The sequence below is a fragment of the Parambassis ranga genome, chromosome 17, assembly GCF_900634625.1.
Source record: "Parambassis ranga chromosome 17, fParRan2.1, whole genome shotgun sequence".
NCBI classification, from domain to species: Eukaryota; Metazoa; Chordata; class Actinopteri; family Ambassidae; genus Parambassis; species Parambassis ranga.
This window is the reverse complement of record NC_041037.1, coordinates 5,997,700-6,012,662: the sequence shown is the minus strand read 5'-3', so window position 1 is coordinate 6,012,662 and position 14,963 is coordinate 5,997,700. Positions and strand designations below refer to the sequence as shown.

The 14,963-nt window shown below is 43.6% G+C and overlaps 1 protein-coding gene across 1 annotated transcript in view; it reads right to left on the bottom strand.

Annotated features, from left to right (window-relative positions):
* Positions 1–359: 359 nt before the first annotated feature.
* LOC114449953 (voltage-dependent R-type calcium channel subunit alpha-1E-like) overlaps positions 360–14,963 on the bottom strand; it is a 37,801-nt gene continuing 23,197 nt past the window's right edge. The window contains exons 19-48 of the mRNA XM_028427838.1: positions 14,809–14,876; positions 10,937–11,697; positions 10,348–10,614; positions 10,017–10,143; positions 9,793–9,922; positions 8,544–8,603; positions 8,326–8,432; positions 7,909–7,920; positions 7,181–7,277; positions 6,928–7,088; positions 6,399–6,536; positions 6,105–6,306; positions 5,858–6,022; positions 5,533–5,643; positions 5,363–5,443; positions 4,982–5,101; positions 4,834–4,899; positions 4,637–4,728; positions 4,360–4,534; positions 4,163–4,290; positions 3,869–3,965; positions 3,638–3,743; positions 3,382–3,489; positions 3,196–3,296; positions 2,915–3,018; positions 2,739–2,838; positions 1,722–1,826; positions 1,223–1,361; positions 983–1,146; positions 360–887 (exon numbers count right to left, since the gene is read on the bottom strand). Of these exons, the coding sequence (XP_028283639.1) occupies positions 360–887; positions 983–1,146; positions 1,223–1,361; positions 1,722–1,826; positions 2,739–2,838; positions 2,915–3,018; positions 3,196–3,296; positions 3,382–3,489; positions 3,638–3,743; positions 3,869–3,965; positions 4,163–4,290; positions 4,360–4,534; positions 4,637–4,728; positions 4,834–4,899; positions 4,982–5,101; positions 5,363–5,443; positions 5,533–5,643; positions 5,858–6,022; positions 6,105–6,306; positions 6,399–6,536; positions 6,928–7,088; positions 7,181–7,277; positions 7,909–7,920; positions 8,326–8,432; positions 8,544–8,603; positions 9,793–9,922; positions 10,017–10,143; positions 10,348–10,614; positions 10,937–11,697; positions 14,809–14,876 (4,620 nt within the window). The remainder of the gene's footprint in view (positions 888–982; positions 1,147–1,222; positions 1,362–1,721; positions 1,827–2,738; positions 2,839–2,914; positions 3,019–3,195; positions 3,297–3,381; positions 3,490–3,637; positions 3,744–3,868; positions 3,966–4,162; positions 4,291–4,359; positions 4,535–4,636; positions 4,729–4,833; positions 4,900–4,981; positions 5,102–5,362; positions 5,444–5,532; positions 5,644–5,857; positions 6,023–6,104; positions 6,307–6,398; positions 6,537–6,927; positions 7,089–7,180; positions 7,278–7,908; positions 7,921–8,325; positions 8,433–8,543; positions 8,604–9,792; positions 9,923–10,016; positions 10,144–10,347; positions 10,615–10,936; positions 11,698–14,808; positions 14,877–14,963) is intronic.

Here is a 14,963-nt window from a genome sequence, read left to right as displayed (position 1 = left end):
TAGTTACATATTCACACACCCCACAGATTAATACTTTTTACTGAATCATTTAGAAACATCTCCAGAAATGAAAATACCTATTAACACAAATGACATTATTGGACCCATTCATTATTTTCTGTATTTTGCCATTTTTATTACACTCTATCATCAAGTACAAGTCAGGAAGTAGACCTTATTTATTGTCAGTGTTCTGTGTGAATTGGCAACTACAGTTTCAGGAAGTATTCTTCTTTGTCATTTTTGAGTTCATATTTGATCAAACATCCTGGGGGCTCAAAGCCTCGATGCACTGATACAAAAAAAAGAGTCACATCAAACTTCACCACTTCTCTCCTTCTGCATACAGCCTCTGGACCCTAGCACCTGTCGTCCTCCTCTGTGTCACTGAGAGGGTCACAGGCTGCGACCGAAGTCGTCTGCGCCAGGCGCTTCCTGAAGTGTCCATTGGGGACCTGCCAGCCAGTCCGCAAGCGTGGACGGGCCGAGCTGATGGTGTTTGAGCGTCCCAGGCTGCAGGCCACAGCCGCCTCGAAGGTCAACGTCTCCATGGGACCAGAAGGGTCCGGACTGTGGTCGTCCTCCTGTGAAGCCAGAAAAGGCTCTGAAGGGTATCGTCGAGGTGGGGATTGGTGTCGCCCAGCATCACTCCGTTTCGCTTCCCCTGCGATGCCCTCTTGGGTTTCCCATGTAGACTTGCCTCGTCTCACGGTCTCTGGACTTCCGTGTTCATCCTCGTCTTCACCCACAGAGGCCTGTGTGCGGCAGATGAGCGGGGAGTAGGAGATGTGAGGGCGAGACCTGGTCGGGGTCTGGGAGAGAGGCCGTCGGCCACTGGGTGTGCTGGACTCTGAAGTTGAGGGGACCGGGCTGTCAGAGCTGTTGCCCTGGAGACAAGAGTAAAGTATATACAACACAGTTTAATCTGAAGGTCCAGATTATCTTGATAGTAAGTTTACAGAAACCCTCAGACATCCCTTACCTGTTTATCTTGAGGGTGTGGTGTCTCTACACTGGAGGATCGCGAGGGCTGCAAGCTCCTTTCCTCTGAGTTACAACGAGATGTGTCCGGAGACAGAAGGTGGCAGCGCTCCTTAGACCGACCACGCTCCCTATCGCCCTGTTGCCAGTGCTCAGACCGGGAAACTAGAAGAGAACACAAAAGAATTGATGTATGTGGCCCTTTGGGGTTTGAAATTAAACTGAAAAAACCAAAACTGACCGGCAGCCTTGTAGCTTTTGTGACGAGGTCGATACACTCGCTCAGGACTTTTTTCCTCTTCCTCCTGCCAAAGTCCATTTACGTGCTGATCTGCAATGGTGGAGACTGAACGCTTCATGGAGCCACTTGCAGCCTCTGGCTGCTTGTATAGAAAAACAAGCGAACATGCAGGTACATACAAAGGAAGTATTAGTTACAATCAGATTGTTTAACTGAGACCATTAAATATTGTTGTCCATGCTTTTGCCAGTGTAAATATGCAGTGCATCCTAAAAGAGGTTGTTTTAGTGTCTTTGATGCAAGAAGATGGGGATCAACATTCAAGGGTCACACCGGGTTCTAACAATCCACTAGGCCAAAGTCAGGGTCCCAAAGTAACTAAACTCTACAGATTCTCAGCATCTCGTGCACGTGAGGAACACTTTGGCTTAAGAGCCCATGCAGCCGCTGAAGTCTTCGAGATCCAGCCCAGAAGCCATATCATGGAAGATGTGTGTACCTGCGACTCAACCGCCAGACGGGGCATGGAGGAGGCCCGCACACACAGGCCCCTCCCTAGTGGAAGCTCCAGTGGGGCCTTAATCCCCCTACTGCACTCGCCCACCTAGGTGAGTACAGAAACAAGAGAGGAGGGCAAGGAAACACAGAGCACCGATCAGGCTCCTCCCTGCCAGGACTGCCTCTGCATAACGAGGTCCAGTTCAGGTGAGAGGAGGGCAGACAAGCCATTCGTAATCTGTCATTAGCCATCTCCATCGCCATCCAATCAGAAGCCATTCCAGCCAGAAACAGACGGACTATAGCTAGCAACAGAAAAACTGATCTCAAGGTGGAGTAGAAACAGAGAGACATTGTAGAAGAGGAGCAAAGAGTGAAGGAGAATACATGACAAACGTAACAGTTCACAGGGAAAGATGGACTTCATATATCGGCTTTAAAGTGCATTCAGTCATGCATGTTCAGGTCTACACAAACAGAGCCAAGCGACGTCTGTCTACGGGCCTGCAACATTCCTCTGCACACTAACATGGAAGTAAAGTTATTTATATCATTCAACTGGCAAGCAGTGTAGACCCAGTAAAACCAGACACAGCAAAACATCAACAATCTGCCTTCGCTAATCCAACCTCAGGACTAAAAGACGGGAGCACAGAGAGCATCGATGCGGTGCTCTGACAGGCACTGTGAAAGTCAGTCAAAACATGTTTATCTTGTCATCTTCAATGCTTTGTATTTTAACTTGCAGTTACTTAAAACTGAATGAGCCCACTATACACACAGCCACAGCACAGTCAAAGGAAAAAGATTAAACTTCTTATTCAGCTCTTTCAAATTCTTTTACATTAACAGGAATTCTATTACTTAACAGGAAAAGGAGGCTCCAGTAACATTACATTGAAACACACTCAATCAACAACAGAAGCCAAATCTGAAGGACGGATAAAAGGGAGAGGTCTGAGAACCATTGCCCTAAAGCACAGCTGTGTGATTAGTGTAGGTCAGTCGTCCGTCTTACCGGGTTCTCCGGCTGACTACCATCGATGTCCGAGCTGATGGGCTGCAAAAATAGTTCCTGTGGAGAGATGGGACTCAAAGCCACGAAGCCTCCTCTGGTCCTGTTTCAGGACAGAGAATAACAGTTATGAGAACACAGCAGAGAAGTTAAAGATGTGCCTACATAGGCAGACTCACAGGGCAGAACCAGCACTGTGGGCCATCATTGGTAATGGCTGGTTAGACAGGATGTCCTCAGGGAGAGCCGAGGCATCCAGACGCTTGAACATCAAGTTACTCTTCTGTAGTGGGACAAACAAAAAAAATAAAATGAGACAGCTTCTGCCAGTTTGTAATTTCAAGTATTTCAGGACACCTAAACAAAGACTTGTCTCATCCTAACCTAATCAAGCAGAATTGTTTCATAAAGACAAATTTTGATGAAGACACAAACCAAAAGGAAATCATCTTCAGCTAACCTGAGCTTCCAGCTGCTGTCTGAGCTTCTTGGCTTTGTTCTGTTTGAAATAGTCCATTATCATCATTGAAGCATAGATCTTCCCCACCGTCATGTCGGTATCTGTGAAGGCAGACACACTGCATTAATCATCACTGCTCGTCTCTCACCATTACACTCAGCACTGTCACTCAGAGTTAGAGCTGACCTTTGTTGATAGGCACCAGCAGGTCCAACGTCTTCTGGGGCAGGTAAGGCCAAATGATACTGATTTCCTTCTGCAGCTCTGAATCCAGAGCGACGCGGTCCTCACCACCTGGGACAAACATCCACATTCAGCCACTTTATAGAAGTCTGTATGATCTATTGATGAAATTAAAGTACGGCTGTAGGTTGGTTTGTGAAATGTTGAGATTTGAAACCATGCAACAAATATTTTGTCAATTTCTAATAAATAATCTGACCTCGAGCTATTTTGATATCCAAAGCTGTGCGGATGAGTGACATCAGGGTGGAGGTGAAGTGGACGGTCATGTCCTCGTCCACAGGCATGTTCATCAGCACCAACCTCTAAAAAAAAAAAAAAGATGGAGAGAGGAACAACACATGCCATGATAAAAAAAGGTAAGAAAATCTTATGATCTACACCCTTGTTTAAATTTGTTAGGAACAGAGTTGTCACATTTTCACTCTACCTTATAGGCGATCTTAGCAGGACATTTTTTCCCCAGGCCCAGAGGTGGGGACATGTGTGTCAACATCTCATACATGGCTGTGTAGTGAATACGACCACTTCATGGGAAAAACAAGCGAGAGGAGAAAACACACAAAAGATGGAGAGGATATTCTGAAAGATCACATCAACTGATACAAAGTAAATCTATATTTCACTGCAGCCTTGCCAGCTCATTGCAAAGAAACATTATTTCATGCTCTTTGGCTGCCCTCTGCTGGATTAACACGGAACAGGAATGCTGATCAAGCCTCACCATGCCAGCCGATCATACTCCCCCCAGATACGGACAAACTCGTCGAGGTGATGTGGACCCAGGATGGAGGAATCTCGTGTCAGGTACTCAAAGTTGTCCATAATCACAGCGACAAACAGATTCAGCATCTATAAACATAAATGATGATGAAAGAAGGAAACACACCTTAAAATAACAGATCCTGAGTGTTTTCTGACCAGAAAAGAGCTGAAGAAGATGAAGGACACAAAGTAGCAGTAAGCAAAGTCAGTTCCACAGCCGCCCTCGTGATCTGGAGATATGGTGAGGGGTGAGATGGAGGGGTCTGGTTCACATTCCTGACCAGACAGACAGGAGAGCATGATCTCCTGCCAGGACTCCCCCGTAGCACTCCTGGTGGTTCAAAAGCAAACACACAGCTGACATGAAAAAAGTCACACACAAAAAACCCCCAGCTGTTTCATTAGAGCTGGGAGATAGTTTGATGAAGCTCACCGGAACAGAAGCATGAGTGCACTGAAAAAGGTTTTGAAGTTGTTGTGCTGATTGATGTGGCTTTCATCATTCAGCTTGATGTTTCCAAACACCTGCAGACAACAGGTTATGTATTTAACTTTTGTTTATTGCAGATTTGATTTAAAGCTGTTGGCTCGTCCCACAGCAGTGGCTAGGCTAGTATAATGAGAGGATACCTGCATTCCAATGATGGCATATATGAAGAAAAGCATGGCGATGAGAAGACAGACGTAAGGAAGAGCCTGTCAGAGGAAAGAAAGACAGCTGATTTAAAACATGGTTTTGTCACACCTAATACAATAGAAGGACTGTAAAGTATCCAACCTTGAAAGACTGTACGAACGTCCACAGCAGTATACGAATGGTGTAACCCTGTCGCAGCAGCTTGATCAGCCTGGCTGTTCGGAAAAGTTTCAGGAAACTCATGTTGATGGTGTTCACCGACTGAGAGAGAGAGACAGAGAGAGAGAGAGAGAGAGAGAGAGAGAGAGAGAGAGAGGCAGACAGCAGGGAGAGACAGGATGTAAAACACAGATGGCGAAATTCAACACAACATGCCTTAAGTTGGTTGTGTGGGGCAGGGATCATCGCACGTGAGATAAGTTGGAAAGAGAGGATGCTGTGTTCAGAGCTGCCTGTTCTTGTCTTTTTTATTTTTACGGTCACAACATTGTGAAAATGAAGGGCGTCTTGGCAGTGGCTTACCTGTAAATCCACTATTATCTCTGTGATGCTGCCAAGAACAGTAATAAAATCAAAAATATTCCAAGTATCTCGAAAGTAGTTCTGCAGGAAGAGGAGATTACAGTTTTAATTCATCTTAAAATGTAAGAATGTACTTCAGATTTTCCCCTTTCTGCTAAAGCAACACTCACCACCAAACCAAAAGCCATGATCTTGAGTATACACTCCATGGAGAAGAGGACGGTGAAAGCTGTGTTGAGGTGTTTCAGGACTGTATCGTAAGCAGGTGGAGCCGAGTGATACTGAGGGTACACAGAGAACAGGTGAAAGAAAGTCAGTCTAACATTTAAATAGTACAGGTATATATTTATATAGGCTTTTGTCTACCTCCTTAAAGGTACTCAAAGCAACTTAGGGTTAAGTGTCTTGCCCATTCAGTCAGGGCTGTCAATACTGTGCACATGACAAATAAACCACAAAGAATCTTTGAATATACACATCAGAGTACTTATTCACCTTCATCATGAGAACTACCGTGTTGAGGGCGATCATGACGAGCACCGTGTATTCAAACGAAGGTGACGCTACAAAGTGCCACAGCCTGTACTGGAAGGTTTGTCTGTTCTGGGGCATGTAGCGAGTCATCGGCTTGGCACTGATGGTAAAGTCGATGCAGGCCCTCTAACGGGGAGAAAACAAACACAGGGCTTAAAATGATCCTTTATTATTATATTATATTTATGTGTGTTTCATGTATCCACACCTCGTTTTTCTCCAAGCTGCACTCCTGAATCATCTTGTCACCCTGCTCCTGGAAGGTGATGATGATAAGAGCCACAAAGATGTTGACGAAGAAGAACGGGAAGACCACAAAGTAGACCACGTAGAAAACGGACATCTCCATCCGATTACCGCGGCTCGGCCCCATGTTCTCCTCTGTGACATCAGTAGAGTGCTGGAGGACCCTAGATAAGCATGAAGACTTTAAACATCTATTGAAACACTACAGGTAAGTCAGTACATGCCATCAAAAGCTTGACTTTGCAGGTGGACTTACTGAGGCCACCCTTCTCCAGTCGAGACGGTGAAAAGTGTGAGCAGGGCCCAGCAGACGTTGTCGTAGTGAAACTCATGTCTCCTCCATTCTCTCCTCTTCACCTCCTTCTTGTCTCTGCTGTAGTCAATGTAGTAGCCTCTGTGGGGAATAGAGCAGCCCAGAGGTCAGTGTGTTACTGATTTTACTGATTACAACCAGCAGTTCTATTGAAAAGGAGAGTCTGAATGTCTGCAGCCAATCACAGGCATATAGGTATGTGTATATAGGGTATATAAAGTGTCATATAAAGCGTGATTTTCTAATGCTCTGCTGCCTGTTTATACCCAAAATCTATAGCTGCTGTTGAATGCACAATCTTTAGGAAGAATCCAGTATGTGGAGACAAATAAACTTACACTAGCTGCTTCATGCATTCATCAGTTTTGAGTGACATCTGCAGGCTGACGCTCAGGCAGTATATATTTAAAGAAAACGCTGCTGTATGAGCAGGCAGATGTGGACCCTGAAAGCGGTTCAGATATTCACTTACTGGCATTCCTTCTCTGTTTTCATGGAGCTGTCAGTACAGTAGAAGAACTTCCCTTTAAAGAGCTGCACAGCAATGACAGCAAAGATGAACATAAAGAGCTGGTACACAATGAGGATGTTGAAGACGTTCTTCAGTGATGTGACCACACAGTCGAAAACCGCCTGCAGAGGAGATGAGACAAGTGGGAGGTGAAGCAAATATAATCTGTCTGCAGACAAATCATCAAAGCTTTTGACGGATGTTCACATCATACCTTGAGTTTAGGAAGCCGCTTGATGGTTTTGAGAGGCCTCAGAACTCTCAGTACTCGAAGGGACTTGATAGTCTTGATGTCTCGCCCTTTGTTATTTCTGTCGACAGTGAAATACGGCACTGAGGAATACAGCCGTACACTCACATGATGCACAAAGACATGGGAAAAAACACATTTAAAAAAAAAAGGGAAAAAATGCAAAATGTCAACAAAACACAAGGACAGACACGTGATTGTGTGCATGTTTGGAGACTAGCAGACATCAGGGGTAAAACTGGTGAATGATTCGCTATTTGAACACTTAATATAATTATGTGAATTCTCTTTATATCTCAGAACTGTGACTTGTTTTCTAATTTGAAGGACACGACGACAATGACTCGACACTTGTAACTAAATTAAATTACAAAACATAAGCTTTAATCCGTTTCCTTTGTCTTAATAATCCCACACAAAATATAACAATGTTTTGCTCCATTGATTTGAGCGAATACATACTATACATACTATATCTAATTATAACGCAGAAACCACTTATATAGGTACTTAATGTGGCCAAATTATCAGTGATTTTATCCCTGATATCTGCCATATTCTGAAAGTGCTGTGAACCATAGATAACCAAAACCAAGAGAAAGAAAAATTAATACACATAAAAATAAAATAAAAAAAAAATATGTGAGAGGTTAATGGGAGATGATTACGTTAAGTGCGACTGAAATTTTTACCCCATCACATTCCTGGTAGCCCCACAGTGATAAAATCCACAGGAACAACAGAGAAAAAAATTGAGGCATAAAAAGAGATACACTGTGAGCGAAGGCTCAAAGGATCACAGTTATATCCACAACAGAGAAATTCACATAATACAACACACAAAGTTTAGTCAGTTAGCTGTCACACTCATAACTTGGAAAGACAAATCGTGACACCCATGTGTGAACCCTCCAAAAATTACCCAGAAATCCATCTTTTCCTCGTGCTGTGCTGAAAGTTACATCTGACACAGTGCAGAGCCATGCATGCCTCCATGTATGTAGTCTTTGAGGAGAGGCAGTTTATAACAATACTGTATACTTAGAAAAATATTTGCTGCAGTGAGTCAGTCATTAGTCATCCACAGGCAGCACAGTGTAGTGACTCACGTTAGAGCAAAGGCAATCAGAGCTCCCACCACTACAATGAAGTCCAGCAGGTTCCACATGTCTCGGAAATAAGAACCATCGTGCAGGATGAGACCCTGGTCTATCATCTGGAGGGTAAACACACAGAGCAGATTAAATGTGCACAGGGAACAGATTAAACCTGGAGTAAAGTTAAAGTCTTCAAATAAAAATAAATGGAGAAAAGAAGATTCACCCACCTTGATGATCATTTCAAAGGTGAAAACTCCAGTGAAGACGTAGTCAAAATATCGGAGGACCTGCATCGTTTCAAAATATGAGATAAAACAGTCTCTCAGTTAGCTCCACTGGAACACACACGACTGCAAGTACAGATCCACAGGAGCAGATAAAATGTACATTTATCCCATTCAGCCAGTAAAAATGAATTACCTCCAGTTAGTGCTTAAAAAACAGACATCATTACATCAGTACATCCGTGAGCAGTGTGGATGAGCAGCTCCAGTTAAACAGCACTTATAACTACACTTAAAAGATTATGAACACAAATAAGGAAATTAACTGCTCTGTGTGATCCTCGACACACACAATGTGTGGTGCGGTGAAATGATCACACTTTGTCTAAGCTGCATATGCATCTGTTCTTTATAGAAATCCTGTCTTGTAGTCCACCACTGTCAAAATGGCAACTACTCCCTTATCATCTTAGTTTAAGGATGGCATTTGAGATGAACAGAGGGCGTGTTGAGTTCAAATCCAAAATGTCTCACTGTAGACTGGTGTGCTGGAGCATTGTAGTGATGGAAAATCGTTCCTTTTTTAAAGTTTCTTGACTTTCTCATGAAATCAGTGTAATGGACCTCTGTAATGCTCTAATTCCGACAGCCCACCAGCAGCACCTCCTTCCCTCCTCAGAACACAGAGACCATCACCCTGTCAACCACGCTGCCTGATTGTGAGTCTCCCTTTAAGCTCTTCTGTGCTCCTTCACAGCGAACAAATACATCTCTGGATTAGGATAATTCACTCCAAACGGGACAGAATGTCTGTGTAGACATTTGCTATTCCAAATATAGGAAGTGACTTGCAGGCAGTTTTAGATGCGGCTCTCCATGGACTTGGTTTGTGTTTCTTATCCTGTCTGTCAATCATATTATTCCCAAATACAGCGCTCGTTTTACTAATGTGTGCTTATTTGGTTACTCTTGACACGTTGGATGATACTGAGAAAAGTGAAAAGTTGTGAAAAACAAACTGCACAGCTTTTTCCCAGGCAGAGCGGCTGATTCTCACCTTGAATGTGTCGTGAAACCAAATGTGTCACGACACATTGTTGCTGACAGTGTTATGTCAACTAGAGATCAAACCTGAAAGAGTCACACTGAGCTGAAACATCATCAATGGCATTTTTAAACTGAGTGCATCTGAGCTTTTAAATACTGTTCCACAAACGGCACACAGTTCAGGAGAGGTGCATGCTGAGCTCACCTTGTTTCTGTCTGAATTAGTGCAGACAGGATCCTCAGCTGCCAGTGCAATGCTGCTCGCCACAATCACCAGCAGGATGGTCATCTCGAAATAGCGCAGAGTGACCACATAGTGACAAATCCTCCTGATGCTGCAGTGGACAGGCAGAGGTTTATTATAGCTGGATGAAACAGTGCTAACTCTAGTGATTCATGTCTGAGTTAATGGATTCTGTGGCATATTACGGGTTTGAGGCCTTGAAGATGAACATGCTGTCTGGAGCGACAGGTTTGGGAGGAGTCGGTGGTTCCTCTTCCTCAGTCTCGTCCTCTTCCTGCTCAGACTGGTAAGCCTCTAACTCTTTACTGTTCACTAGACAGAGGTGCCAGAGAAGAAAAAAGGTGTTTTATCTGTACATGGACAGCTATGACAAAAAAAGAACAACATGAGTCACCAGAACAGACTAGTGGCTACTCTCATCAGATGTCAGAAACACCTACACACTGTGGTACAGTGAAACTGACACCAAAGCCCTCTTTAGGATAGACTGTGTGAAAGCAGTGCGAGAAGTCCTACCTGTCATGGGTGTGAGCTCCAGTAGAGGCTGTGCAGACATTTCGATGGCCACGCAGCCTTCCAGGTGGGATTTGTCACGTTTGATGGAGGCTGAGCGGTTCTCAGACTCGATGGCACTCACGGTGAACTCTGTGGCCTCCAAAGCAGCCTCCACCGGGATGTTCTGGCACAGTGGCTCATACTGATCTGAGTGATCACCCTCGCCTTTCTCTGCCCAGCTGCAGTCCAGCAGCTGTTCACACTGAGGAGGATTGGGGATGTCAGCAGCTCTGTAATAGGAAAGTAACAGTACAGATATTTGTTATGACATTTGCCCTTGAGGGAAAATAAGCACCATTTTATTGTTTTTATTATTGTTGATTTCATTTAATGTCAGTGGATATTTCCTTAGAAATGACTCTATGAATAGCAATGACAGTTGTTTGGTCACTCCAACACTATACAAGTGTGTTTCTTGAGTGATGAGCTTTCACTAGCAGTCAGTAGATTATCCAGTATATATGTCTGGCTGTGTGTTTATAGGAAGAAGTCACAGAGTTACACAGACAATCTAAACAAGAAATAGCCACATAATAGCATTACCTTCTACTGTCCTCTCCTACATCTGCATACGGGTTGACAATACACGTTCCACAGTCGTCTTTGCCTGACCCTCCTTCTCCTCTCTCCCTCTCTTCGTCCTTCTCTTCCCTCTCATCCAGTATCTTCCTGTCTTGGCTGAGTGACCGTCTGACTTGCAGCACCTCCTGCGGTGACTGTATACAGTCCAGACTCATGGCCTCCGAGCGGGCCTCGCGGTGGCGGTGGCGTCTGTGCCGGGCCCCTTCTTCCGGGCCCTGACTAGACCTAAACTTTCGAGCCATCCTGTGTCTGCCTCCACCTGCTCCGCCTGTGGTGCGGTGGTTTGCTCCTCCTGATTTCTCTTCACTGAGTTTTACTAAAGGCTCAGCCACCGGAGGCTCTGGGATAGGGATGGAGATGGACATTGGGGGCTCTGGTAGGGGCATCCCCACCGACATGGGGGACTCAGGTAGGTGAGCTGGGCTGGCCCCTGGGGAAAGGGCTGGGGCATGATGGGGGATGGTGGGAGTTTCAATGGTGTCCTCTGTAGGGCTGCTAAACAGCTCCTCTCTGCTCTGCATCTGACGACGTTTGCGTAGCTGGTTGGCTCTCTGCTCCCAGACGGACATGTTGACTTTTCTCCTCCTCTCACGGCGGTTGGCAAAGGTGCTGGAGCTGTTGAGGGGCTGCTCGTCTGCAGCACCCATCGCGCCCTCTGGCTCCTCGGGGAAGGTTGGCCGCCCTCTGTGGATCGCCCGTTTCCTGTATAGGTAGGGTCTTCTTCTGCCACTAAGGACCACAACATATAATATATTAATAACTGGCAACAACAACCCACATTTTAAGGAAGTGGTGAAAAAAATCACAACAAAACTAGAGTCCATTTAGCATACCAGTTATATAACAAAAACAAAATAGAGGTTGCAAGAAAAGGACAGACCTTTTCTGTGAATTTATCATGTTAGTTGACTAGTAAAAAATAACAAAAATCCCATGGAAAAAATGTGCAAAGACATTCAGAAACTCAAAAAATAACAATACCTGAGAGGTAAGGACAGATCAAAAGGAAAAGAGAAAAACCAAACCCACAAGAACAAAAACAGGGAAGGTGCAGGATTAAAGTGCAAACATCGTGTAGAAGTAGAAAAAACTCAAGAGAAAAAGTCAGTGTGACAGAGATGCATACAATCATACTTACTGGTGTTCAGATTCTTTTGTTGTCCATGTAATCAATGAGTGATTATTTGAAAACAAGACATTAGTGTTGTACAACATACACAGAACATTTGTTGTGGCACAGAACAAAATGATATCTGAGACAGAAGCAGTGTCTGTTTATGATTATTAACATAGAGATTTGATTCAAATCTCTGACAGATCCACATTTTGGTCAGTGCCACATAACAAGCATATAACAAGACAACGTGATGAAGCCAGAAAAAAAACCAACACTGTAATACACGTCAGCATTTTGGTCTCTGCAACAAGACTAACACTCAAATATGCAACAGAAAACAAATGATACATTCAGTGTCACAACTAGACAGTCAGAGAAGCAGTCTATGTTGTGTCCATGACTTCAGTTCAGCCTTATAAAGCCATTGGGGATTTTTTTTAATGTCTAGATATGGTTAAAAAAAAAATCAACTTGCAGAAACTTGTTTAATGTCAGAAACCACTAGCTAAGTGCTAGCATAGTCACTGCCTGCCTATGTAATTATATTAAATTCAATATGTTCTCTACAATTATCAACTTTTGTCATGTTCAAAAGTTAGTACTCCTCTTTAATTCTTCTGGGTGGGAAAAACATATAAATATGTAGGCCTGTACTGCTTCCAGAGGATTTAAGGAGGTAAGCTGCAACCAATCGCTGCTAATTATCAGTCCTTGATGAACTGATCCTCAGCAGGTGTGTGTTAACACAATGCCAGAGGGCAAGACATAAACAATGGTGTTAAGAGAAGCAATCGTTGCTGCAGATGAATCTGAAAAGACTTATAAAACCATTCCCAAATTATTTGGAGTTCAACGTTCTACAGTGAGAAAGATTATTCACAACTAGAAAGCGTTTATGACAGCTGTGAATCTTCACAGGAGTGGACATCCCAGCAAATTCACCCCAAAGTCAGAATGCTCAGAGAGAAAAAAAAAACAAATAAAAAACCCATGAGCTACATCTCATCTACGCATTGAACTATGTCGCATGTTCAATGTTAATGTCCTTGACAGCACAATTAGAAGAAGACAGAGCAAGTACAGTTTTTTTGGAAGGGTTTCCAGGAGAAAGACTCTTCTGTCTAAAAAGCACATGGAAGCTTGACTGAGGGTCACAAAACTGCATCTGAACAAAGCACAACATGTGTGGGGCAATGCCCTATGGACAGATAAAACCAACGTAGAGTTGTTTGACCTTAATGATCACTGCTATGTCTGCCAAAAAACGAACACACCTCATACCCACTGTCCAGCACGGCGGTGGAGGGGTGACGTTTTACCCTGCAGTCAGTGAGTCAACCATGAACTCCTCTGTACACCAGAGTATTCTTAAGGTAAATGTGAGGCCATCTGTCCCACAATTAAAGCTTGGTCCGAATTGGGACATGCAACAGAAGAATGATGAAAGTGGATCTACAAGCTACTGAATCATGGGGGGGATTTTGTATGTCAGCATTATTTTGTGTTCTTTTTGGTATCATTTGTACTAAATAAATAATAGCACAATAATATATATATATATATATATATATATATGTTGTTGTTCGTCTGAGGTTGTAGTCCCACTATGATCAAATGATCATGTTTTGAGACATAAACAAGAGAGAATACGAACCTTTAAACATGACTGTAGGTTTAACATGTCTTTCAAAATTATGAATCCCAAGTACACATTAAAGCTCTGCAAGTTGTTTTTCTTTTTTTTTTTTTTTTTTTTTAAAATTGTACTTACATGAACTGTATAATAAAGACCTACCTGGTGATCTACTGTAGATCTATTTCACAGGAGACATTAGTGATCATAGATTGTGTAAAGCATGCATCATTGAAGTCGGTCTAAATGTCTGCTGTGAAAAAGATCTAAGGTGTAAATCTGATGAGTGCAGCTTTAATCACACCAGGTCAGAGGTCTGAGTGAGACACTCAAATATCCACGTATGTTATGTTATTGTTTTATCCTCTATAATAAATGCCATTGTCACACTGAAAGCTGAACTAAGCTGGGAAACTTGGCCAAAATGTGACACACTGCACATTGAGCCTCCTCCCAGCAGAGTGACACATTCAGACGGCCCACTGTTTCCATCAACCCTTGAGAAACACCTCCTGCCCTCCTCCTCCTCCTCCTCGCTCACCGGATCATCAGACCTGTGGGAGGGCCACCAGGTCACCCATAGGAGCAGGAAGTTGGCGAAGAATTACTCCTCTCATTGACAAAAGATACTGCCCACAACCAATCGCAGGCTGACGCTGTTAGTAATGCAGCTGAAGCAGTCCGCGGTGACTCATGCTTTTAAACTAGCCTTATTCGATTTACATTCATAATGTGTCATTGGAGCATTAACCATGCGCTCTAACTTACATTCCCCAATGCAACTGAAGCAACTGAGTGACGTACACTTTCAACATTCAGCAGTCACGCCTACACCTGCTTCTGTGTCGATAATCTTGTGGAAAATTTTGACCTTACGGACTCAAATAACACGATGATCCCACTCAGGACCACCACCAGTTTTTCCCACAGCATTCACATCTTTAAGTAACTTGCTGTAAAAGAAATGTGGCAAATTTTCAGTCCAATTCAAATCCCGCGTTTGTGCATGAGAAGGTTCTGATTTGAATGAACTCAGACTTGGAGAGCTGTGAATGCTCGGGGTCTCTCAGCTTAAAATGCAATAACTTACTCGGATATTAAGCCGTCTCTTCCTCTGGCGTACCTCTGGTTAAAGAACTCCTCTTCTTCCTCTTCATCCTGATGAAGACACATAATAAACACAATTTAAAGAGCATCAAATGCACCCTACAGATGTGGATCACGTTTGTTTAAAGCAGTGCAAAC